General features: G+C 41.1%; 1 protein-coding gene across 2 annotated transcripts in view; it reads right to left on the minus strand.

The window, feature by feature from the left end:
* The window catches only part of Abca9 (ATP binding cassette subfamily A member 9), a 68,424-nt gene that overhangs the window by 24,380 nt on the left and 23,791 nt on the right, over positions 1-20,253 (minus strand). For both annotated transcript variants that reach the window (XM_021211669.2, XM_029545735.1), the window contains 13 exons: positions 19,072-19,247; positions 18,642-18,761; positions 18,311-18,449; positions 17,783-17,873; positions 15,058-15,197; positions 13,108-13,227; positions 11,621-11,816; positions 9,556-9,722; positions 8,855-8,988; positions 7,701-7,838; positions 5,166-5,273; positions 3,946-4,119; positions 153-266 (listed from right to left, as the gene is read on the minus strand). In XM_021211669.2, the coding sequence (XP_021067328.1) occupies positions 153-266; positions 3,946-4,119; positions 5,166-5,273; positions 7,701-7,838; positions 8,855-8,988; positions 9,556-9,722; positions 11,621-11,816; positions 13,108-13,227; positions 15,058-15,197; positions 17,783-17,873; positions 18,311-18,449; positions 18,642-18,761; positions 19,072-19,247 (1,817 nt within the window). The remainder of the gene's footprint in view (positions 1-152; positions 267-3,945; positions 4,120-5,165; positions 5,274-7,700; positions 7,839-8,854; positions 8,989-9,555; positions 9,723-11,620; positions 11,817-13,107; positions 13,228-15,057; positions 15,198-17,782; positions 17,874-18,310; positions 18,450-18,641; positions 18,762-19,071; positions 19,248-20,253) is intronic.

Here is a 20,253-nt window from a genome sequence, read left to right on the forward strand (position 1 = left end):
TCCACCTGCCTCTGCCTCCCGAGTGCTGGGATTAAAGGCACGCGCCACCACGCCCGGCTTTAAAACAAATTTTAAGTAAAACAAAATATATGCTCCTAGATTTGTTCAAGAAAGAGTTAAAAATAAAACAAGAAGCATTTGTGCATACTTACAATTAGGAAGAAAAATGACCAGATGCCACTATTTTTTCTGCCATTACGAAAAATGAATGAAATCACGTAAGTCATGAATATGAGAGATGATGCATATCCAATACTACATGGGATCTGAAAGCAGAAACACTCAGGTGACATAGGTGAATATTACTTAAGGGTAAACATACCTCTCAACTCTTTTTTTATTCCCCTTCCTGGTCTCCCGTCCACAAACCCTCCCATCCTATCCACCCTCACCTTTGCCTCTAAGATGCTCCCCCACCTACCCATTCCTTCGTCACCCATCTAGCATCCCCCTATGCTGGGGCATCAAGCCTCCACAGGACCAAGGGCCTCCCTTCCCATTGATGTCAGATAAAGCAGTCCTCTGCTATATATGCAGCTGGAGCTATGGACCCATCCATGTGTACTCTTTGGTTGGTGGTTTAGTCCCTGGGAGCTCTGGATGGTCTGGTTAGTTGATATTGTTGTTCTTCCTATGGGGTTGCAATATCCTTCAACCCCTTCAGTCCTTCCCCTAACTCCTCCATTGGGGTCCCTATGCTCAGTCCAATGGTTGGCTGCTAGCATCCACATCTGTATTGGTCAGGAACTGGCAGAGCCTCTCAGGGGACAGTTATACTAGGCTCCTGTCAGCAAGCACTTTTGGGCATCAGCAATAATGTCTGGATTTGGTGTCTGCAGATGGGATGGATCCCTAGGTGTCGCAGTTTCTGGATGGCAGCAAATGAAAAAAAAAAAAGGCTAACCAGAGACTGCCCCACCTAGGAATTCATCCCATCTGCAGATATCAAGTCTTTAAAATCATGGTAGAGGCAACTTTAAGTTCTTTGTTTTGATGATGATGAAGATGATGATGATGGTGGTGGTGATGATGATGATGGTGGTGGTGATGATGATGATGAAGAAGATGATGATGGTGGTGGTGATGATGATGATGGTGGTGGTGATGAAGATGATGATGATGATGATGGTGATGATACTGGTAGGGGAAACTAGGCATCCAAAAGGGGGGAATGAGAAGGCTCCCTGATGCTATCTCCTCTCCAGGAACCACTTGAGACATGAAAACCAACATGTCTGTTTCTTCTCAAATGACTGACCTGAATGATGCTTGCTACTACCCTGGTAGATAAAGGGTCTTAAATTTTAAATTTTTAAAAGAAGACAAATATTAGGTGCTAAAAAATGAACCAGTTCCAAATGGCTTGTAACATATTTTTCAAGTACTAATCCACTGCTTGGTAAAAAGTCATTCAGTGCTGAGGAGCTTCTGCTTGTACTAGATGGAAGTTACCATGAAGATACACAGCTGTCCAAGGTTCAGAAAATGAGAGACTGTCGGTTGCTTAGTCCTAAATGGACTACACCTCTCCCAAGGCTCAGACATCATTGCAGAAGAGGATGTGGGATGGATGTAAGAGGCTGAGGTGGTAGATGAAACATCTGGACACAACATCTGGATACCCCATATGGACTCACAGCAGCTGGAGTAGCATGTTTAAGACCTGTGCAGGCAGGAGCCAGGCCAAATCCCAGCATAGAGAGAGGAGTTAGGCATACAACTCCAGCCCAAGCCATGAGCTACTGGCAATTATTAGCTGCTGAGAGACAGTGTTCTCTAAGAGCATAGCGCCTGGTAAGCTGCATAATCGTCAGTGGAGGACCACACTTGTAAAAATATTCAGACAGCACAGGTTGATTTTGAAAGATTTTTTTTAAAGAAAGTAAAATATGAAACCAATGCAATGCAGCAGGTTTCTCTTCAAAGCAGGAGGCAGATTGTTAAGTCCCATAACCTAAAAGAACAGGTTTCCATTTTCAGTTAGGAATAAGTTTCTACTTTCCAAACCCGAGGTGCCCGGCAAAACATGTCTTTGAACCTACACTGAACTCCTGACTCCATGATGCTTGATTGCCCCTTTGCCTTACTTAATTCCTGACCTCATGATGTATGATTGCTTCTTGGACCTCAAAAAGTTAGTGTGGGGCTGCTCTCTCAAATCCCAGCTTAGGGTGAAACATTTGGCTGGCCAGCCCCGGGTTATTTTTAAAAATATTGCCAGGACTCAATGTGGGTGACTTTGTCCAAAATTCCCAACAGTGGGGATATGGAACCTGAAGAGACCACCTCCAGTAGTTAGACAGGACCCCCAGTGAAGGGATGGGGACACCAACCCACCTCCAAAGTCTTCCACCCCAATTGTCCCTGTCTTTTAAAAAATGCAGGGACAAAAATGGAGTAGAGACTGAAAGAATGGCCTACCAGTGACTGGCCCAACTTGGGATCCATCCCATGGGTGGGCACCAAACCCTGACACTATTGCTGATGCCATGTTGTTCTGTCCTCTGAGAGGCTCTACCAGCACCCAACTGAGAGAGATGCAGATACCCATAGCCAACCATTGGACTGAGGACAGGGACCCCTATGGAAGAGTTAGGGGAAGGATTGGAGGAACTGAAGGGGATGGCAACCCCAATAGGAAGACCAACAGTGTCAACTAACCTGGACCCCCCTGGGAGCTCCCAGAGACTAAGCCACCAACCAAAGAGCATCCATGGGCTGGTCCCTGGCCCTCAGCACATATGAAGCAAAGCCCTGCCTTGTCTGGCCTCAGTGGGAAAGGATTTGTCTAATCTTGATGCCCCAAGGAAGGCAGGGGGGGTACCCTCTCAGAGGTGAAGGGGACAGGGGATGGGGGAAGAACTCTGCAAGAGGGGTACTGGGAGGGGGGACAACATTTGGGATGTAAATAAATAGAATAATTAATAATAACGAAAATGAAGAATAAAACTTGCTTTAATTGCTCAATCATGGAACTGTTTTTTTTCTCGTGTATTTGGGATTAACAAACACTGGGTGGGTGAACTGGGAAAGAGTTGGGGGACAGGGTGTAAATACAGTCAAGACAGGTATGAAACACTCAACTAATTTAAAAATAAGATTTAAAAATCAATAAAACATTGCTGGCCTCTCAGTAGTCAGCAACAATCCCCAGAACGCTTAGAACTAAAGGCAAGGTTCCTAACAGGGACTTCAAAACGGCCCAACAGTGACAACATTGAAGGGTATACTGGCAGTATAAGATGTTCTCAGTCAGTCACTCTTGGTCCAAAGCCAACACAACTTTAAAGTAAGCCTACAGTTAATGCCGCTCATTACTGTCTCTTGGCTATCTTCTACATCCTGAGGCCTCAGTCCCCAAGAGAAACTGTGGGGTTGACTGCAAGGCTACATCACATCATATTAAGGTGCTGTAGTTCCCGCTCTCTTCATCTACAAGTGTAGAGAGCACCTTTCAAGCTGATTTTTGTGCCCAAACCCCTGCCACCCTGGAAAAAGGACAGTTTTTGCATTCTGTCAGTGAGAACTAAAAGGGGCAAGGACTCTACCTACCTCATTCCTTCTCTTTGCACAGTGCTCATTTTGCCTTCAAGGTCTATCTTTTACGGGTATTCTTCTCTCTCTCTCTCTCTCTCTCTCTCTCTCTCTCTCTCTCTCTCTCTCTCTTGTTTTCTCCCTCCCCCTCCCCCCCCGCTGTGTTCCAGCTCCCTTCTCCTGGCAGCTGCTAATATTTCCAGCTCATATAGGGCTTTCTTCCTTTTTTGAACCCCAACAAATCATTCTCAAGTTCCTTTCTGAGATTTTTTTTTTAATTCTTTTATCAATGGGACCTAGATAAAACCTGCCAAGGGGACTCTGTGACCTAATATTATTCCATTTGCAGAAAAAGATGGTCTAATAAAACTTCGTCCCTAAAGTAAGAACGTCTAAATCTCTGTCACTTACTTGAATCAACAGGAGCTCAATCACAGATATAAACTCCTCGGAACTAAAAATGCTGTCCATAATTTGCATGAGAAGGAGGATCAGGAAGTATATGGGAATGTCCACCAGAGCTTGTCCACACCAGTAAGCGGATGGGTAAAGGCCTGAAGTCCACAGCTGGGAAAGAACTTTTTTCTGATAATAATAATAACAAACAAAAACAAACAACAAAAACAAAACATAAAGATCATCATAAAGTCCTAGAAAGCTGAGACCCGGGAAGCCACACACAGTCACAGCAGCTATTCTTATTCTATCCCTTTAATAACTGTTGCTCTTGTTTGGAAAATGACATCACCACATGCCACAACCCTACATGAGAGGGATGGCTAATGTTGCAAAAACGAGACAGATAAGCTGACTCAGCTCTCCCTGAGGGTTTTAATCTATGACTTAGGGACTGCTGAATACTGTCAAGAGTATGGATGTTAACGATGGGTCCTTTTTAAACACTTTTTATATTTAATTTTTTCTTTACAAAAGCTAAGCTGTTGCACATGATGCCGTGGTTGGCAGCTGTCAGGCTTGTGCTGGGAGACTTTGAGCAGGGATGGTAACTCTAGTTACAGGGAATCGGACATTCTTTCCTGACTTTCATGGGCATGATATGCATGTGATAGATAAATGCATGCAGATAAACACTCTTACACTTAAAATGTGTCTTATAGGGCATGGGGACAGAGGCTAGTCCATTATTCATTGGGATGGGAAGCAACAGAATTTAAAAGAAAAAACATGGCTAGTTTAATGGTATTCATTCCTGGTGGTGAAGAAATGGTTAACAAATGAGGAAAGTTCTGTGACCATAAGCACCATTCACATATCTTGTAAATTAGTTCACATGGCAGTTTTTACAGGCCTTATTAAACAGGGGAAAGGTTTGGGTTGAAACTATCTTGGCGATGAGATATGAGTACCAGGAGTCTGTTGTAGGAAAAGTAGAGTAGAGGAGAAGACAACTGGTCTCCAAGAATGATTAAAAGCTGTCACTTACTACTGGTTGGTGGTGCTATCCTGTTTAAGGAAAATGCGTTTTATTCCTATTTTTGACAGCCAATTATTGAAATGCTCAATTATATATTGCAACGAACACATACATTAGATTCGCTACCTATGTCCACAAGACCCAAAGGAAGTTTTCCTGTGTGTGAAAGAGAGCTGGAGACTTTATTATGTCTTACTTTGTGGTCACTGATGCTGCCCATCGCAATGTAAGGGGTGAGGCTGGCAGCCACTGGTATCCAGAAAAAGGCGTTGCTCATGAATCCGTACTCATAAAGCATGTGCTCCTACAATCATACAGACATGGTGAGCGGATAGAAGCCAGGCCTCTGACTCAACTGTACTGCCCTCACCGTATCAATTGAATAAATGAGCTGCACTAACCCCTCAGAGCCCTGCCCAAGGTTCTGTTTGTAGCAAAGCTCCTGTCTCTTACTCTAAGATTAAAGCATTTCACACATCAATAGCATTTATCTCTATGTCTATATTTAGCTATCTCCCTTTCTGCACACACACACACACACACACACACACACACACACATAACATACACATACACACACAAACACATAATTTATTATATAATACACATTCTTGGAACACCAATGGAGAAGTTATATTTTTTCTATTTTCATAAACTTGTGGCAAAGCAGTTCAGCTCAACATTTATAGAGAGACATTTTTCTGCTTCTGGATGATGCTAAAGTATCCGATTTAAATGTTTTGGGGACTAGGCATATGTAAAGTAATAAGTGCATGGATGTTAGAAAGTAAGTCCTTTCTGAGGACCAGATTTCATGGTAGAAGAAGGTGACATTTGAGCTTCCAGACGAGGGCCTAGGGGAGACCAAGAGTCCTTCCTACCCAGTCACGATGCCTATGTACTAAAACAATGACCAGCATGGCACTATATTTCTAAGGGTGTAATAGTGCCAGTCATATCTTGTTGATAATTGGCGGCTGCCTAGGGCTAGTGAAGTCATGGCTCTTGAAGAGAACCTACAAACACCCCTTTACTAAACTAATATAATTTCTAACCTGATTCTAAATGTATCTACATGTAAATTCAAGGTCACCTGAGCTAGTAGCTAGTAATTCGTTTGTAGTTAAGACATTTATATATTTCATTATTTTTTGAGACAAATATTTCACAAAGTATTCTGGGCTAATAGCAAACTGGTAAGCCTCCTGAATCTATCTCCTGGGTGCTGGGATTAAATGTTTGTGTCCAACAAGACACCTTTTTTAAAAACAGGTGCCATCTCAGAAGGGGAAGAGAAGGAGGTGTTTAGGGCTCGCCACCCTCCTTTTCTGATCCAAGGTGGCAGACTTTTGGGAAGGAAATGAAAGAGTAAATCATGGTCGTCATCTCCCACCTATGCCTCTTACACCACAGGCTAACCCTCTATGTCTCTTACACCACAGGCTAACCCTGCGGTTAAAACCATCATGTTTTTTTTTTTTAAATGGGACACAGCAGCCCAACAGGAGGGGAAGTGTACCAAGAGCAGGCACATTCTTAATAACAAGGTGATTTTTAAAAACAATGGCATATTCTCATAGTATCATTTTCTAAGGCAAAAGAAATTCAACACAGCAATGTGAAACGGAAGATCTGAAATAGGACTCTCCATGATCTAGATACCATTAAAGGCTATAAGCACCCATGGGCAATGTATTTAAATAAGCAAGTCAAAGGAACATGGTATTTGATATCCTTAGGGAGCAACTTTTATATGAGATAAGAATATTATAGTTCTAAAAAAAATTCTTTATTTTAAGAGAGAGAGAGAGAGAGAGAGAGAGAGAGAGAGAGAGAGAGAGAGCAGGGAGTCAGTTCTTTCCTTCTAGCAAGTGTGTCACAGGGGGTTAAATTCAGAACAGCAGGCTTAGCAGAAAGCCCTTTACCAACTGAGCCCTATCATCTACCACAATGATTCCTTCCTTTAACAGATATACACAGTAAAATATTTATAGATAAAATGATATGATCTTAAATTTAATTCAAAGTAGCCTTAAGGCTATGCATTTGTAATAGTTGTATTGGCTTGTAAATGTGGGAGGTTATTAAATTCTCTATTAAGGTGTTTGAAACTATATAATTGCTACCTTTAAAATGAGAATTATTCCCATGGTACCACTTATAATCACCCTAATCTAGTCAAAGGTGAAAGTTCGCCACTGAAATCTTCTCTTAAAACATCTCTAAGCAAGTCAGTCCTAGTATTAATAATGATAAGAACCATAGGTTTGTCTTGAGTAAATTACCTACATAGTCATGCCTCATTTCTTGTCCTTACACTACCTTGACTATGTTATTTGAGTGCATACATTGCTGCATTTACCTCAGCAGAAAATTCTGTGGTGAAATTTTATCATTTTGTGAAATAGTGGATTAAAGACTACAAAAAAATCAAGTTGATCTTTTTAAAGAAGGAAACATAGTCAAACACTGAAAACTTCTGCTATTCAACTATGCCCCACTACTAAGGGCATAGAAGGTTTCACATTAAGTTTTTCCAATTAATTGTGCTTCCTGTAGTCTCATTGCCTCCAAACCATACTGCTCTATAACCACAGCTAGGCAGTGCAGGAACATATGTTGTTATTTATATGTAAAATATAAGATCATTAAGTTCGTAAACATTGATAAGATGTCAGCCCTTGCATTCCAAGGACCTGCTTGGAAACATCCATGGTTTTCACTTACTTACTTCAAAGACTGTGCTTCTGTCAGTCTGGATGCGTTCAGAAGAGTTAAATATTCCAAGCAGCCCATTGCTAATAATATCCATGAGAACTGGAAAGCAGTTTAGTCTTCTGGCATTACACGCTACGGAAAATCTGAGATCCTAAAATGTAACGAGTGTTTCTTAATTCTCAGGAAGCCACTGTAAAACTTAAGGGCAGAATATGTTAGAGAACCATTAAAGTCACTGATAATATGGTAAAACGGGAGCAGAAAAGCGTATCACCATTGCCTGTATGGTTTGAAAAGCTTAGGCCCAGGAAAGGTGGTAAACATCTTTAATCCCAGGAGACAGAGGCAAGCAGATCTCTGAGTTCAAGGTCAGCCTGGGACAGAACAAGGTCCAAGAATAGCTTCAGTCCATGCGTGGTGGTACATACCTTTAATATGGGCCTTACCTTCCACTGGAGGCCTACATGAGGACATTGGAAGAAGGAAGATTCACCCTTCTTTGCCTACTTGCACTTACTTGCCAGCACATCTGTTGGAACCTACTTCTTCAGGATTCCAGTATCTACTGAAGACCAGCTGACACGACTAGCCTCGTGGGACTGAGCAACTACTAGCTCCTTAGAATTCCCATTCACAGCTGCCCATTGTTGACTTAGTTGGAATGCAGACTGTAAGTCATTCCAATAATTTCCCTTAATACATAGAAACATTCCACAAGATTTGTGTCTCTAGAGAACCCTGACTAATACAAGGAGTATGATCAAAGTTCAATCTATGAAAAATCTCAAAGAATTAATTAAAATGTCCCATTTTAAAAAAAAAAACTCTAGGCAAGTGATAACAGATGATGGAGCATCATGGAGATGCAGCAGACTGAAGACTCAAGGCCAATCTAAACCAAACAGTGATTGTCAGCTCCCCTGAGAGCACAATTTAAGCTAATTAATGAAGCAGGATTTAATTGATAAGATTTTCAAATTACCATCAAATCCCTCAATAGTTATATTGGAGAGAGCAAGCAAATAATTACAGCTCAGCTTTGCCTATGAAGATGGAAAATGTATCACTCGTGTCAAGTCAGTCTTTCATGTCGGTCAATTTGAGTTACTCAGTCTGAACCTCTACAATCCACCTTTGGTGAAGCACAGTGGTCAGAGACTACCATACCTTTTCTTCACCCAGCACAGTGATAGCACCATTGTACAGCGCCTCTTCTGTGCCATTTCTGGTCCCCAGGGCATCCAGGTCTAACGCTATGCCCTGCTGTCTTAGTGAATGCACAAAGTTATCGATGTTTGAACCTACCACAAAGACAAAATCAGAGGAAGCAACGATAAATCAATTAGTATAGAAAGCAACAAAAAAAATTCAATGGCACAGCCCAGAACATGTTATTACTGCCTACAGATATCCTTAAAGGGCAGAGTTAGAGCTGGGAACGAAATCCACTATGTTAATCATGTATATAAGAAAGATTCTTTGCATACAGACAAATTTTTTATTAATATCTCTAGTATTGTATAATGTCTAGGAGTGTAAGCCAGTAGTCAAACACTTCCTGGAATGCATAAGGCCCTGAGTTCAATGCCCAGCAACACAAACAAACAAACACCATACAATCAACCAACCAACACTGTGATCTTTGATGCTATTGTTGAGATCCTCTTATGAATTTGGAGCATTTTGTTCCCAGATTCCAGAAATATAGGGAATTACAAGACAATAATACGATTCTAAAACAAACTCCACATTTATGTTTTTTACTGTTTGACCTCATAAATGTTTTATAAAAATATACTGAAATAATTTTTTTCTTTGTTTTCTTTATGCTTTCCAGGCAATCCCCTCCTCTGGATATTACAGATTACCTGTTTTATTGATGACCAGTAAGTGGGTCAGAGGATCCTGTGGTGGCTGTCCTGGTGAAAGGAAATACATACTCGGAGATAGCCCCCATGAGTAACTTTTGTGGTATACCTTGTAGATGAGATGCTCCAAAAGTTGGGGAACAAAACTAATGCCAAAAAGCAATAACCTAAGTGGAGGAAAATAAATATTAAAAGAGTAATAATCAATGACCTATGGCAACTCTTGTGGGGCCCTAGGTTTCAATAGATAATGAATAGTGATAAAATAGTGATAAATTAGTGTTCAAGTCATATTGCTTCCTCTTCCTCTTTCCGAAATGAAATGGTGTAGCTTTGGTCTTCCACTAACCACCTGCTCCTGCTTTCAACATTTCATTCGGTCCTTCCAAGTTACTGGTTCTGACTCCCTTTGATTTCTGTTTTAAGCAGGGTATCCTGTAGTCCGGGAGGGCCTTGAATATACTAGGTAACCTAGGATGACCTAGAACTACTGATCGTCCCGCATTACCTCCTGAGCGATGCAATTACAGGCGTACTAAAATCTCAGATAAGACCCGATCCTCTGAAAGTACAGAAAGACAGTGCAAGGGATGGGGATAATTGTCTAACAACTCAGGTCTGGGCAGATAGAAAGCCCATGCGGGAGTTTATTCCTGATGGTTAGCTAAACCGGCATAGTAGAAAACTGCCCTCTAAATCAGGGTTTATCTCTGGAGACAAAGGCAGCTGCCAGCCTTAGTCAGAGAAACCCCCTCCTTACAATGAACTATGCTGAGTGAAGACTCATTTTTGCCTAAGATGCAGAAAATAAGCAGACGCTGTGGGCCTGGCCCCAAACAAGACACTCTGATGCTCAGGGAACGTTGCAGAAGAGGGAGCAGGAAGTGTAAGAGCCAGAAGATAGAGTATGGAACACAGGTTACTGGGAAATGTCCTTAAAGGGGACAATGAAATTAGACACTTGGGGTACCCTGGTCTTGGATAGGAACCTCCTTGACTGTGAAGCAGACACATTTTCTTTTCATAAGTGCATCGTCTTGGCTATTTCACTACAGTCACAGAAAGACAATGCAATATATGTCTGGTTTACCTTAATATATGCACAAACACCAAACAACAGAATTTTGTATAGGAGTGCTTGCAAAGATTTGAGTAAATAAATATGTCTTCTGAGGGTAGAGTTGTGTTTACGCTAGGAGGCAGCACTTATCCATGAGGCGGAAGCTGGAGGAGCAGTTTTGCTACAACAGACATTTGCAGGGAGACTCTATTGTGAACTGTATGGAAGTATCACCTGTCAACAAAAAGCTGATTGGCCAATGAGCTGAGGCAGGAAACAGGAAGTGGGTGTTCCAGTAGGGAGAGAGGAACTCTGGGATAGAGACAGGCTGAAAGAGATTTGCCTAGATTTATGAGGACACAGACGTGTGGAACTGGGAAGAGGAAACCAGCCATGTGGCCCTCACAGAATCTTACAAATGGGTTAAGTTATGAATTAATTGGGGAACAAGCCCAAACTTATGGCATAGGCATTCGTTCATATACGAGTCTCAAAGTCATGATTTTGGGAAGTGGGGTACGGGTGGAAAAGCCTGCTGTTACAGGCACTAGACACCACTGAGAAGTTAAATAAAAAAGACAGGGAGCCTCTGTGCCCAGCCTGTTGACAGGAACACTTAACACTGACCTGAGTTCTCAGGCTTCTGACCTGTCCCATAAATCTCAGCTTCCAGACCACGTGGTGGCGCAAACCAATGCCATAAAATCAATATCTATCTATCTACCATCTGTCTGTCTACCTATCTGTATGTATATCTATATATCATTTCTCTCTCCTCCCCCTCTCCCCTTTACCTTATACTATGAAAAGTGCTAAGAATTTTTGGTGTTTTGGGAAAACAAGAGAACAAGGTCTTGGGTAAGGACTAATTCTGCGTGCAATTAAGATAATCCCTAACTTTGTATACTTTGATCACATATGCCCAGGGGCAGCTTTATTAAATAAAACGCTTAGAGGACTATCTCTGCAGTTGCCGGAACAACCATTCAGAGACGCCGTACTCACACAGTCATCAGACTTTTCCGTTCATTCTTGAGCTTGAGGAAGCGAACCTTCGCAACTGCACAGAGCTGCTGCCTCCACAGTGCCATGCCACTCACTGAGCTTCCCGACGAATCTAAAGACAACACTTGCTCCAGCTCAACGAGGCTTTCCACTTCTCTTGCCCCATCGCTTTGTAAGCGCCCACAAATTCCAACATCTGAAATGTAAGGTCAGCCGCCTATTAGATACCAGGTTTTTTTGTATTTTGCTTAGTTCCCCCCCCACACACACACACAACCATTTACTCGAGAGAAAGTTCCAGCGTTAATATTGTGAGCAAATATGCAGTCTAAGTCATGGCTATCTTTTTATTTTTTAGGAGATGTTTTTTATTAGATATTTTCTTTATTTACATTTCAAATGTTATCCCCTTTCCTGGTTTCCCCTCTGAAAACCCCAGTCATGGCAACTACTGAGGAAGTGGAAGAGAAGCAAAAACAACCTGAGACAATAATAGAGAAATACTGTAATTTTTTTTAAAAAAGGCATACACAGCTTTTTATGAGATAGTTTCAGAAATCCATGAAAAGAAATCCGTGTACAAATGTCCTCATTGCAAGAGATAAGCCACTTTGGTGTTTCTGGACACAGAATCAAAGCTAACACACAGAGAAGCCCTCCTGCCCTTCAAGAATGTAAGAATGGGAGACATAACGTTTTTGATATAGCCACATTTGAAAACCCAGATAAACCTTCGCTTCTTTTTAGTAGAAAGGTAGGGAAAATTGATTTGTCGAAAGATGTATAATGTATAAAAGTTGAGGACTGGATACAAGGCGGTAGTACTAGTATTGTAGTAAAGATTAAGTGTATGGCTCAGTGTGGTAGTGCCTTCCTTTAATCCTAGCTCTTGGCGGGTGGGGCCAAGGAGATCTCTTTGTGTTCTGATCTACATAGCAAGCTCCAAGCAGCCAGAGCTACTTAGGGAGACTGTCTCAAAAATGAATGAGTTAACTAATTGATTTTTTTAAAAGTATAACTGCTAACATATGTACCAAATATGTAACTTCAGAAGTGAGAAGAGGAGAAAATAGATTGAATAATAACCATTTGACCGATCCTTTTAAGGTCAAAGGCAACAAAAATTAAAAGGCAGATAGAGTCAACACAGTAAGATTAATACAAGCAAGCAAAGAAACGGTCATTAAGTCAGAGCTTCCCTAGGGCTGACAGACTGACAACAGTACTTAGGACAACAGCAATTGAATCCCAAAATCCCTGGAATAATACATCCAAGAAAATGAATTTTCAACATTATTTCTAGTTTTCTCTCTGCCACAGGCCTTTAGGATCAGACAATATGGCACCTCAGATTTATTGTCTATTCCATTAGGACCTAGTGCGATACATCGCCATGTTTATTAAGACGGTGTCTCTCCTCTAAGTCTTCTCAAGGCTGGTGCCGACAACAGCATGCATATCATCTTCTTCAAAGCGCCCTCCCTTACCTAATTCATCAGCCAGCGACTTCCCTTCTAACTTCAGGAACACCTCATTCAGGGTTGTCATGGAAACACCATAATCCTCAATGCCTTGGTTAGAACATCTATCAAGATCCCGGTAAAGATCTAAAAGTAGAAACAAAAAAGTAGATTACATTATCATTTATAATGATGTAGTTAATGATATCTTTCAAAATAAGAAAATATTGATAATAAACTTCATGTGCTTTTATCATGAACTGATTGATATCTGTGTTCACATACTCATGAAGCCTGTCTGTAGACTATACTAATTTCCATGGTTTCTTCAGCATCAATGTATAAAACAAACCTTTCGCTTCTATTCTTAGAAAATTCCTCAGTTTTTTTAAAAAAAAAATGGATGGATGTGTTTAACTTTTTTTAATGTTAGAGCCTGGAGAGATGATTCAGTACTTAAAAGTACTTGCTGCTCTTGAAGAGGCCCCAGGTTCTGTTCCTAGGAAATGACATGACAGCTTACAAACACCTCTAACTCCAGTCCTGGGGAATTTGACACCGTCTTCTGGCTTCTAAGGGCATCATGCACACACATTGTACACAGGTATGCATGTAGGCAAAACATTTAAACACCTTAAAAATATGTTAAATTATTTTTAATTTCAAACTTTTATGTGTGTATGTGTATGTGTGTGTGTGTGTGTGTGTGTCCACGCGCGCACGTGCGTTTCACCATGAAGACCAGAAAACATCTCCTATTGCTGTAGCTACAAGTAGTTGTGAGCTCCTTGATACAGGTGCTATGATGTGAACCTGGATCCCCTGGCAGAGTAAAAAGCACTCTTAACAACGGAGCCTTCTCTCCAACTCCTTCATTCTACTTTAAATTCTCTTGTGGGGGTGTTTAATTCTAAACTATAATTAAAGAATAGTATCCAGAGAATAAATATTTATTATTTTAGGTTAAGATTAGTTTTTTTAAAAGCTATAATAACAAATGCAAAAACAACAATGTATACAGAAATAAATAATTCCCGTAAACTCTTTGTGAAAAGTAGAAATGAAGAACAGGGCAGAGTGGGCAGAATATGTGGTGTGTCTATCCCAACACTTATATATTCTCTTCCCACCCACCCCCTCTCCTTTCTCTTTCCTTCTAAATCCTCTATGAAAATTACACAGAAATGCTGAAATAGGGTACATCCGTGTGAACAATTATCAGGCCATTTTGCGAATTTTTAAAGGATGTTGGGAACTGAAGCTTTCTTAATTATATGCTAAAGGAAAATACAAAAGCACTCCCAGTTTCTTAAATCCACTTTCCAGCCTTTATTTAAATGATTCAGCCCTTTGGAATGCATTTTAAGAAATGGTGGAGCAAACTGAACTATTCGGTCTTCTTGAAGATTTCTGTCTTCATAATGAGATGCAGCTCAGTTATACTATGTGTGCACCTAAGACAAATACCATGTCCCTGCTCCCAGGATGAGTTCGTTTCTTCCCCTTTTAATTATATAAAATTTTACTCATTATTTAAGGATTCCATACAAGTACATGTGTATTTCAATCATATTTACTCCCCAGTTCTCCCCCCTCCAACTCCTCCCAAGTACATGGGGTACACTTACTGTGTCTATTATTATTATTAAATGAGCCTTAAAAAGAAAGAACACTACCATTTCTGGTATTCTGACTTGAGGATGGATCATGATTTGAAAAGACAGCATCTTTTATTTTTGTCTTCTTGTCACACACTCTGTTTATTGATATCTTAGAGCTGGAGAAACACCACAGTAACCACATGTCAGACACGGCCCCTCTATGCTTTATTGATGTCTAACATTTTAATAATAGGCTTAAATGTTTTGCATGATAATTAACCCATCAGAACAAACTCATAAAGCTTCCGACTGCCTTTTCCTTGGTACAAGTGAGAAAACAGAAGCCCAGAGAGCCGTGTCACTTGTTCAGGATTACCTGGAAACTTGTTTGTCCTTTCCAGGGGCAAGATATAGACAAGCCGTTCTTCACTTTGTGTGGTTAGCCTGGCATCGGGGATGTGTTTTTTGACCAGTGACGTTATACCCTCTGGATTGCACGCTTCATTCAAGTGCAAACTGACATTTAGAAAGAGGGAGATAAAGTTATTTTTGCCTAACAACTTCTTCTGTAGTATACATTTGCTTCTTCGTGAATGAGACAAAAAAATGTGTAATTTACAGAGAGGAACTAGATGCAATGATACTAATGTAGTCCAGACCTAATCTGTGCAACACAGCAGGGGAACCAGGAAGAAGGAAAGTTAGACTCTGTGCATTGCTGTCTCTATGCAGGTGAGGGCAGGCACAAGATAAGGTGAAAGCCTGTGACTGGGCAATGGAAAAGGAAGGCGGGCTGAGAATTTTAGAGACGAGTACAGAGAGACAGAGGAGGAGAAGAAGGGAAGAAGAGGAAGAGATAAGATGGAACCTATAAGAGAGGAAAAGGAGACAGTCCTCGGAGCCATAAGTATTGGGGATTTGTTAGATAGATAATTAAATATTACATGGAGAGCATTTGCCCTGTCTAGCTATATAGCTTGTGTTTATTTCAATTGAGTTTTGAGTTCATTGTGTGGGAATTTTGTGGGTTAAGAATTTATTAATATAAATCTAACTGATAAATTACAAGACCCTAGAGTTTTGATATCTACCAGGTTACTAGGATTTGTGACCACTAACCACAGTGGGTGGATGGCTGAAATGTGAGCAGAATCTGCAGCTAGAGAACCACAAGATAGGCGGTTGCTGCATGGGGTTGGTCATGGAGGCAGAAAGGTTGCCTGGGCAGAGAGTAGCCAGGTATAGTGTGGGATTTAAGATAATTCCAGGAATGACATTTGAAGGGAAGAAATAATGAACCAGATCCTGGCTCGGGTGAAGTTGAGTGGAAATACCCGATTGTGTCTCTGTCTACCAAGAAAACCCAGTTATGAATTTTCTTTTCCTCTAGTAATTCATGAGCCCTAAGTGCTTGAACTTGGTAAAAGCAAGACGGAGATCATCTGTGTTATCATCTGTGTTATCATCTGTGTCATCATCTGTGTAATGACATTTGATTATGAAGGCTCCTGAGCCCAGGTGAGCTGGTAGCCAGCTCTGAGACTCAGATCCTTATCTATGAGATAAAGCAATATGCAATTCTCAAATCAACCTTGAGAGATGGAGTAAATCCATACTTATGAGACAGTGCTGGGGCTTTCATGATGTAAGCTCTCAATACACGTTAGGTAACTCTAGATAACTATCATTTTGTGAAAAAAAATGTATTCAAGTAATGGTTGAACTCTTTGATAATAGTATATGTACTTCTTTATGAAATTTGGAATTTTTTTTTAGAAACTCCATTGTTAGTCATATCCACTGAAATGTATGGAAGTCACAGAGTGGTACAAATTATCACACTTCACTAGTTACATAAACCTAAAGTTAGTTTGAAAACTGTTCTGTGCTTTAAATGTGCTGTGCCTAACATTATCAAAGACACAAAGCAGAAGAAATTTTAGCCCCTTCCCTAAAATCGCTTGTAGCATAGTGATAATACAAAGCAAGAGGATTCCAGAAAAAGTGGGAGAGTGGGAAGCTGTGTTGATTCAATTAAATACTCTGTACCCTGTCAAGTACTCATTTCATTATCATTAACTAAAAGAAAAAAAAATAGGTACTATTGCTGCTGTTTACAAATGAAGTTACTAAAGACCGAATTAATTAATTAAGCCCAATTTGAATTAGTGCATTTTAGATTCCAGCACACAGGATACTCATTAAGGATAAAATATTCAGAAATGGCTTCCAAGAACAGATGGGGGGGGGGGGGCTGGCGAGATGGCTCAGCAGTTAAGAGCAAATTGCTATTCTTACGGAAAATGTGGGCTGGGTCCTGAGCACCCTCATCTAGCCATGCACAACCCCCTATAACTCTAGCTCTGGGTATCTGATGCCCTGTTCTGACCTGTGTGCACACCATACACATATGTACACGCCCACACAGAGACATACACAGATACATGGGTAAGGTTTGTACACGGCTGAGTGTGATGAAGACAGATAAAACAGATCCCCTCCACAAGAGAGAAAGAAGGCAACTACAAAGATCCACACAGAGACTCCCCTAGAGAACAATGAATATCACCTTTTAACTGGAGCGAAAGTATTTAATCCACTTGTAACAGTGGATAGTGTGGCACTGTGGGTTTGATGAGCTTAAGAAATAAAGAAAGAATGGTGTCTATTGAATCTTCAGGATGATGTCATTTAAAAAGAAATTTTAAGATTTACAGCCCTCAAGTGATTATCCTGAAATGAGAGAACCCTAAGAGGAAGATAGCAAACATGAAGTCAGGGACAATGGAGAGTATTGAAATCATCTAGATGAACAGAAATCCACTCTGAAATAAGATGAGAGAAAAGGTCAAAATACCAAGAAATTACTTTCAGAAGCAACGTATTGTGAAAACATTCTCATTATACCTACATGAAGACTTAGATTTTCAGTGTCTGTGACCCTGTGTATCTTACGTTCTTGCTAAGGCTCATGTGTAAGTTAGTTCTAACATGTCCATTGGAGCCAACTTTATAGAAGTAGGTCTATCTTGACTTGCTACTGTTGGAAGCTATCACCAGTGTGCCTGCCGTGTGTCTGTCTCCAGCCCTGAGAGCTATACCTTAGATGGTAGCCAATGCCCCATTTCTTCTTCAGGAACAGAGAAGAGCCCGCACACCTCAGTCTCCCATTGGATATAAACACCTTCCTGTCTAGTTGGGAAGAACCAAAAGTTAAATTGTATTAGTGATTTCTTCAGTATTCATAAATGTGAAAAATCAAAACCCAGGAACAAAGAATGCTGTAGAAGCATGCTGCATACCAACTCTGAGACTTTCTCTGTACTCTGATAACAGAAATGATGAGTTAGGTTCCCTTATTCTCAACATATTTAGGAATGCTAAGCATATATGCAGTATCTTCCAAGCTTACAGACATCTATCCCCATGGACCAAATCATGTTTGAGATGATATCACCTCTCTGTGATGGAATCAGAGTGCTTCCATAGGACAGATATTGAAGCAGATAAGAGCTATTCTCCTGTGTGGGTTGTGGCTGTCACATGTGAGATGTGTCTAAGGGGCCTTCTTGTAACCCATGTGAAGTCCTACTTTGTCACTATGAAACTCAAAAGAAAACTATAGTCACCAGCCAGGATATCAGCTTCATCCATGAACTGAGTACTGAAGACGGTCACCCTGTCCAGTCTCCTCTCTTTCAGTAGGTTCCATATGCGATGCCTCGAGAGTGGATCCAACCCAGCAGTTGGTTCATCCAGTAGCAAAACCTGAACAGCAGAGAAAACATTACAGGGCCATTTATTCCTCTGGGGTAAGATGATTCTAGAAAATAATGTAGTTGTAAAAGTATTGGTATTGGTATGTAAGAGTTTTCTTAAATGTATCATTTGCAAATTTATCCAATATGGTAGTTTCCGAACCTCTGATCGGGTGTCACGAGTTATTTTTAATCCCCTTACCTGAGGGTCTCCTAAAATGGCGATCCCAAAAGTCAGCTTCCTTTTTTGTCCGCCACTTAAATTCTGAGCAAGAATGTCTTGAATAGTTTCCATTTCTAAGTCCCGTAGAACTTGTTGTACCTAACAAAATGAGGACGAACATTTCGTGTAAAACCCAAGCTATTTCTACTTTTATTGAGACCAAGTCTCTCTTCGTAGCTCAGGCCGGCTTGAACATTAGCAATACTCCTGCCTCGGCCTCCCAAGTGCTGTGATTACAGGCAAAATCCACCATGACTTCCTTACCTTTAAGACAGTTTTCCATCTTTATAAAGAGGTTTGGGGCTAATGTTAGAAGATGGAAGTATCCAGACAACACAAGCACATTTAAAACTCTCTAGGTGGCCAGTTTCACTTCCATTGTTACAAAACCTCGAACGTGTTCACATACCTCTTGCTCCACTTCATGTGGCAGAATTCCCTTTATTTTGGCAAAAAGCCTGAGGTTTTCCCGCACGGTGAGAAAGCCAAACTGTACGTTGGATTGTGGACAAACTCCAGTGAGCGTGAGGACAGCGTCGGAGTCATCCATCTCTGAAACTGTCTGGTTATAAATGGTGACAGAACCTGTACAGAGGAAGTACAGGATTACCGGACAGACGGACAGATGGACAGACGGACAGACGGACAGGGGTGGGGTGGGGGACGCAGTGTGAGTTATGTAAGTCACAGGATTCACACAAGCAGATTTGCGACACACAGCAGGTGAAGTGTTTGTTATGCAGCAGTTAGGGGAGTCCTGGATCCCCATCCCCTAAATGAACAGCTAGTCTGGCCTCAGTGGGGGAGGATGCGCCTAGTCCCACAGCCACTTGATGTGGAAGCTGGGTGCTGATGGTGGGGGTAGTAACACACCCACAGAGGGGGCTGACCCTTCTCAAAAGAGATAGGGAAGGTGGAATTGGGGGGAGACCTTGAGTTAGAAAGTACTGGGAAGAGAGGGAGTGCTGACATTGGAATGTAAAGTGAATAAATATAAAGTTTTTTTAAAAAACAGTGAGTTTCAGGTTAAGTGAAAATCCTTGTCTCTAAGAATAAGGTGAAGGCAGTATGAAGAGACTTAAAACTTGCAGCATAGATGGGAAAGGAGTTCCCAATTCCCCACCTCATGCTAAGAAGATAATAGCTTCTGAGAGAGGCAGAATTACTTTGCTTGTGTGTGAAGGGCGTGGCTATTGGTAGGTTGCCTCTGTCCCAGAGGATAAGCACACACACATGCATACGGAGGAGACTACTTGGATTTATGAGTTATTGTATTTTCTTTAAAAGACATGGAGCATAAAGTTGGGAGGGAGAGAGAGAGGTCGGGGTGGGACTGGGAGGTTCCTGGGGGGCAGAAGTGTGGAATGGATATGCCCCAGATACACTGTGCACATATACAAAACTTTCAAAAATCAAAAGAGTTTTTAAGATAAAGAATAGTTTAAAACAAAAGGGTGGAGAAGGAATTGAGGAAGGCATCACAACCTTCACGTGTACTCACCCAGGCAGGCTCACCAACACCTATGCATATACTACAGAGAGAGACACAGAGAGAGAAACAGAGAGAGAGAGAGAGAGAGAGAGAGAGAGA

The sequence above is a fragment of the Mus pahari genome, chromosome 14 (assembly GCF_900095145.1).
Source record: "Mus pahari chromosome 14, PAHARI_EIJ_v1.1, whole genome shotgun sequence".
Taxonomy (NCBI): domain Eukaryota; kingdom Metazoa; phylum Chordata; class Mammalia; order Rodentia; family Muridae; genus Mus; species Mus pahari.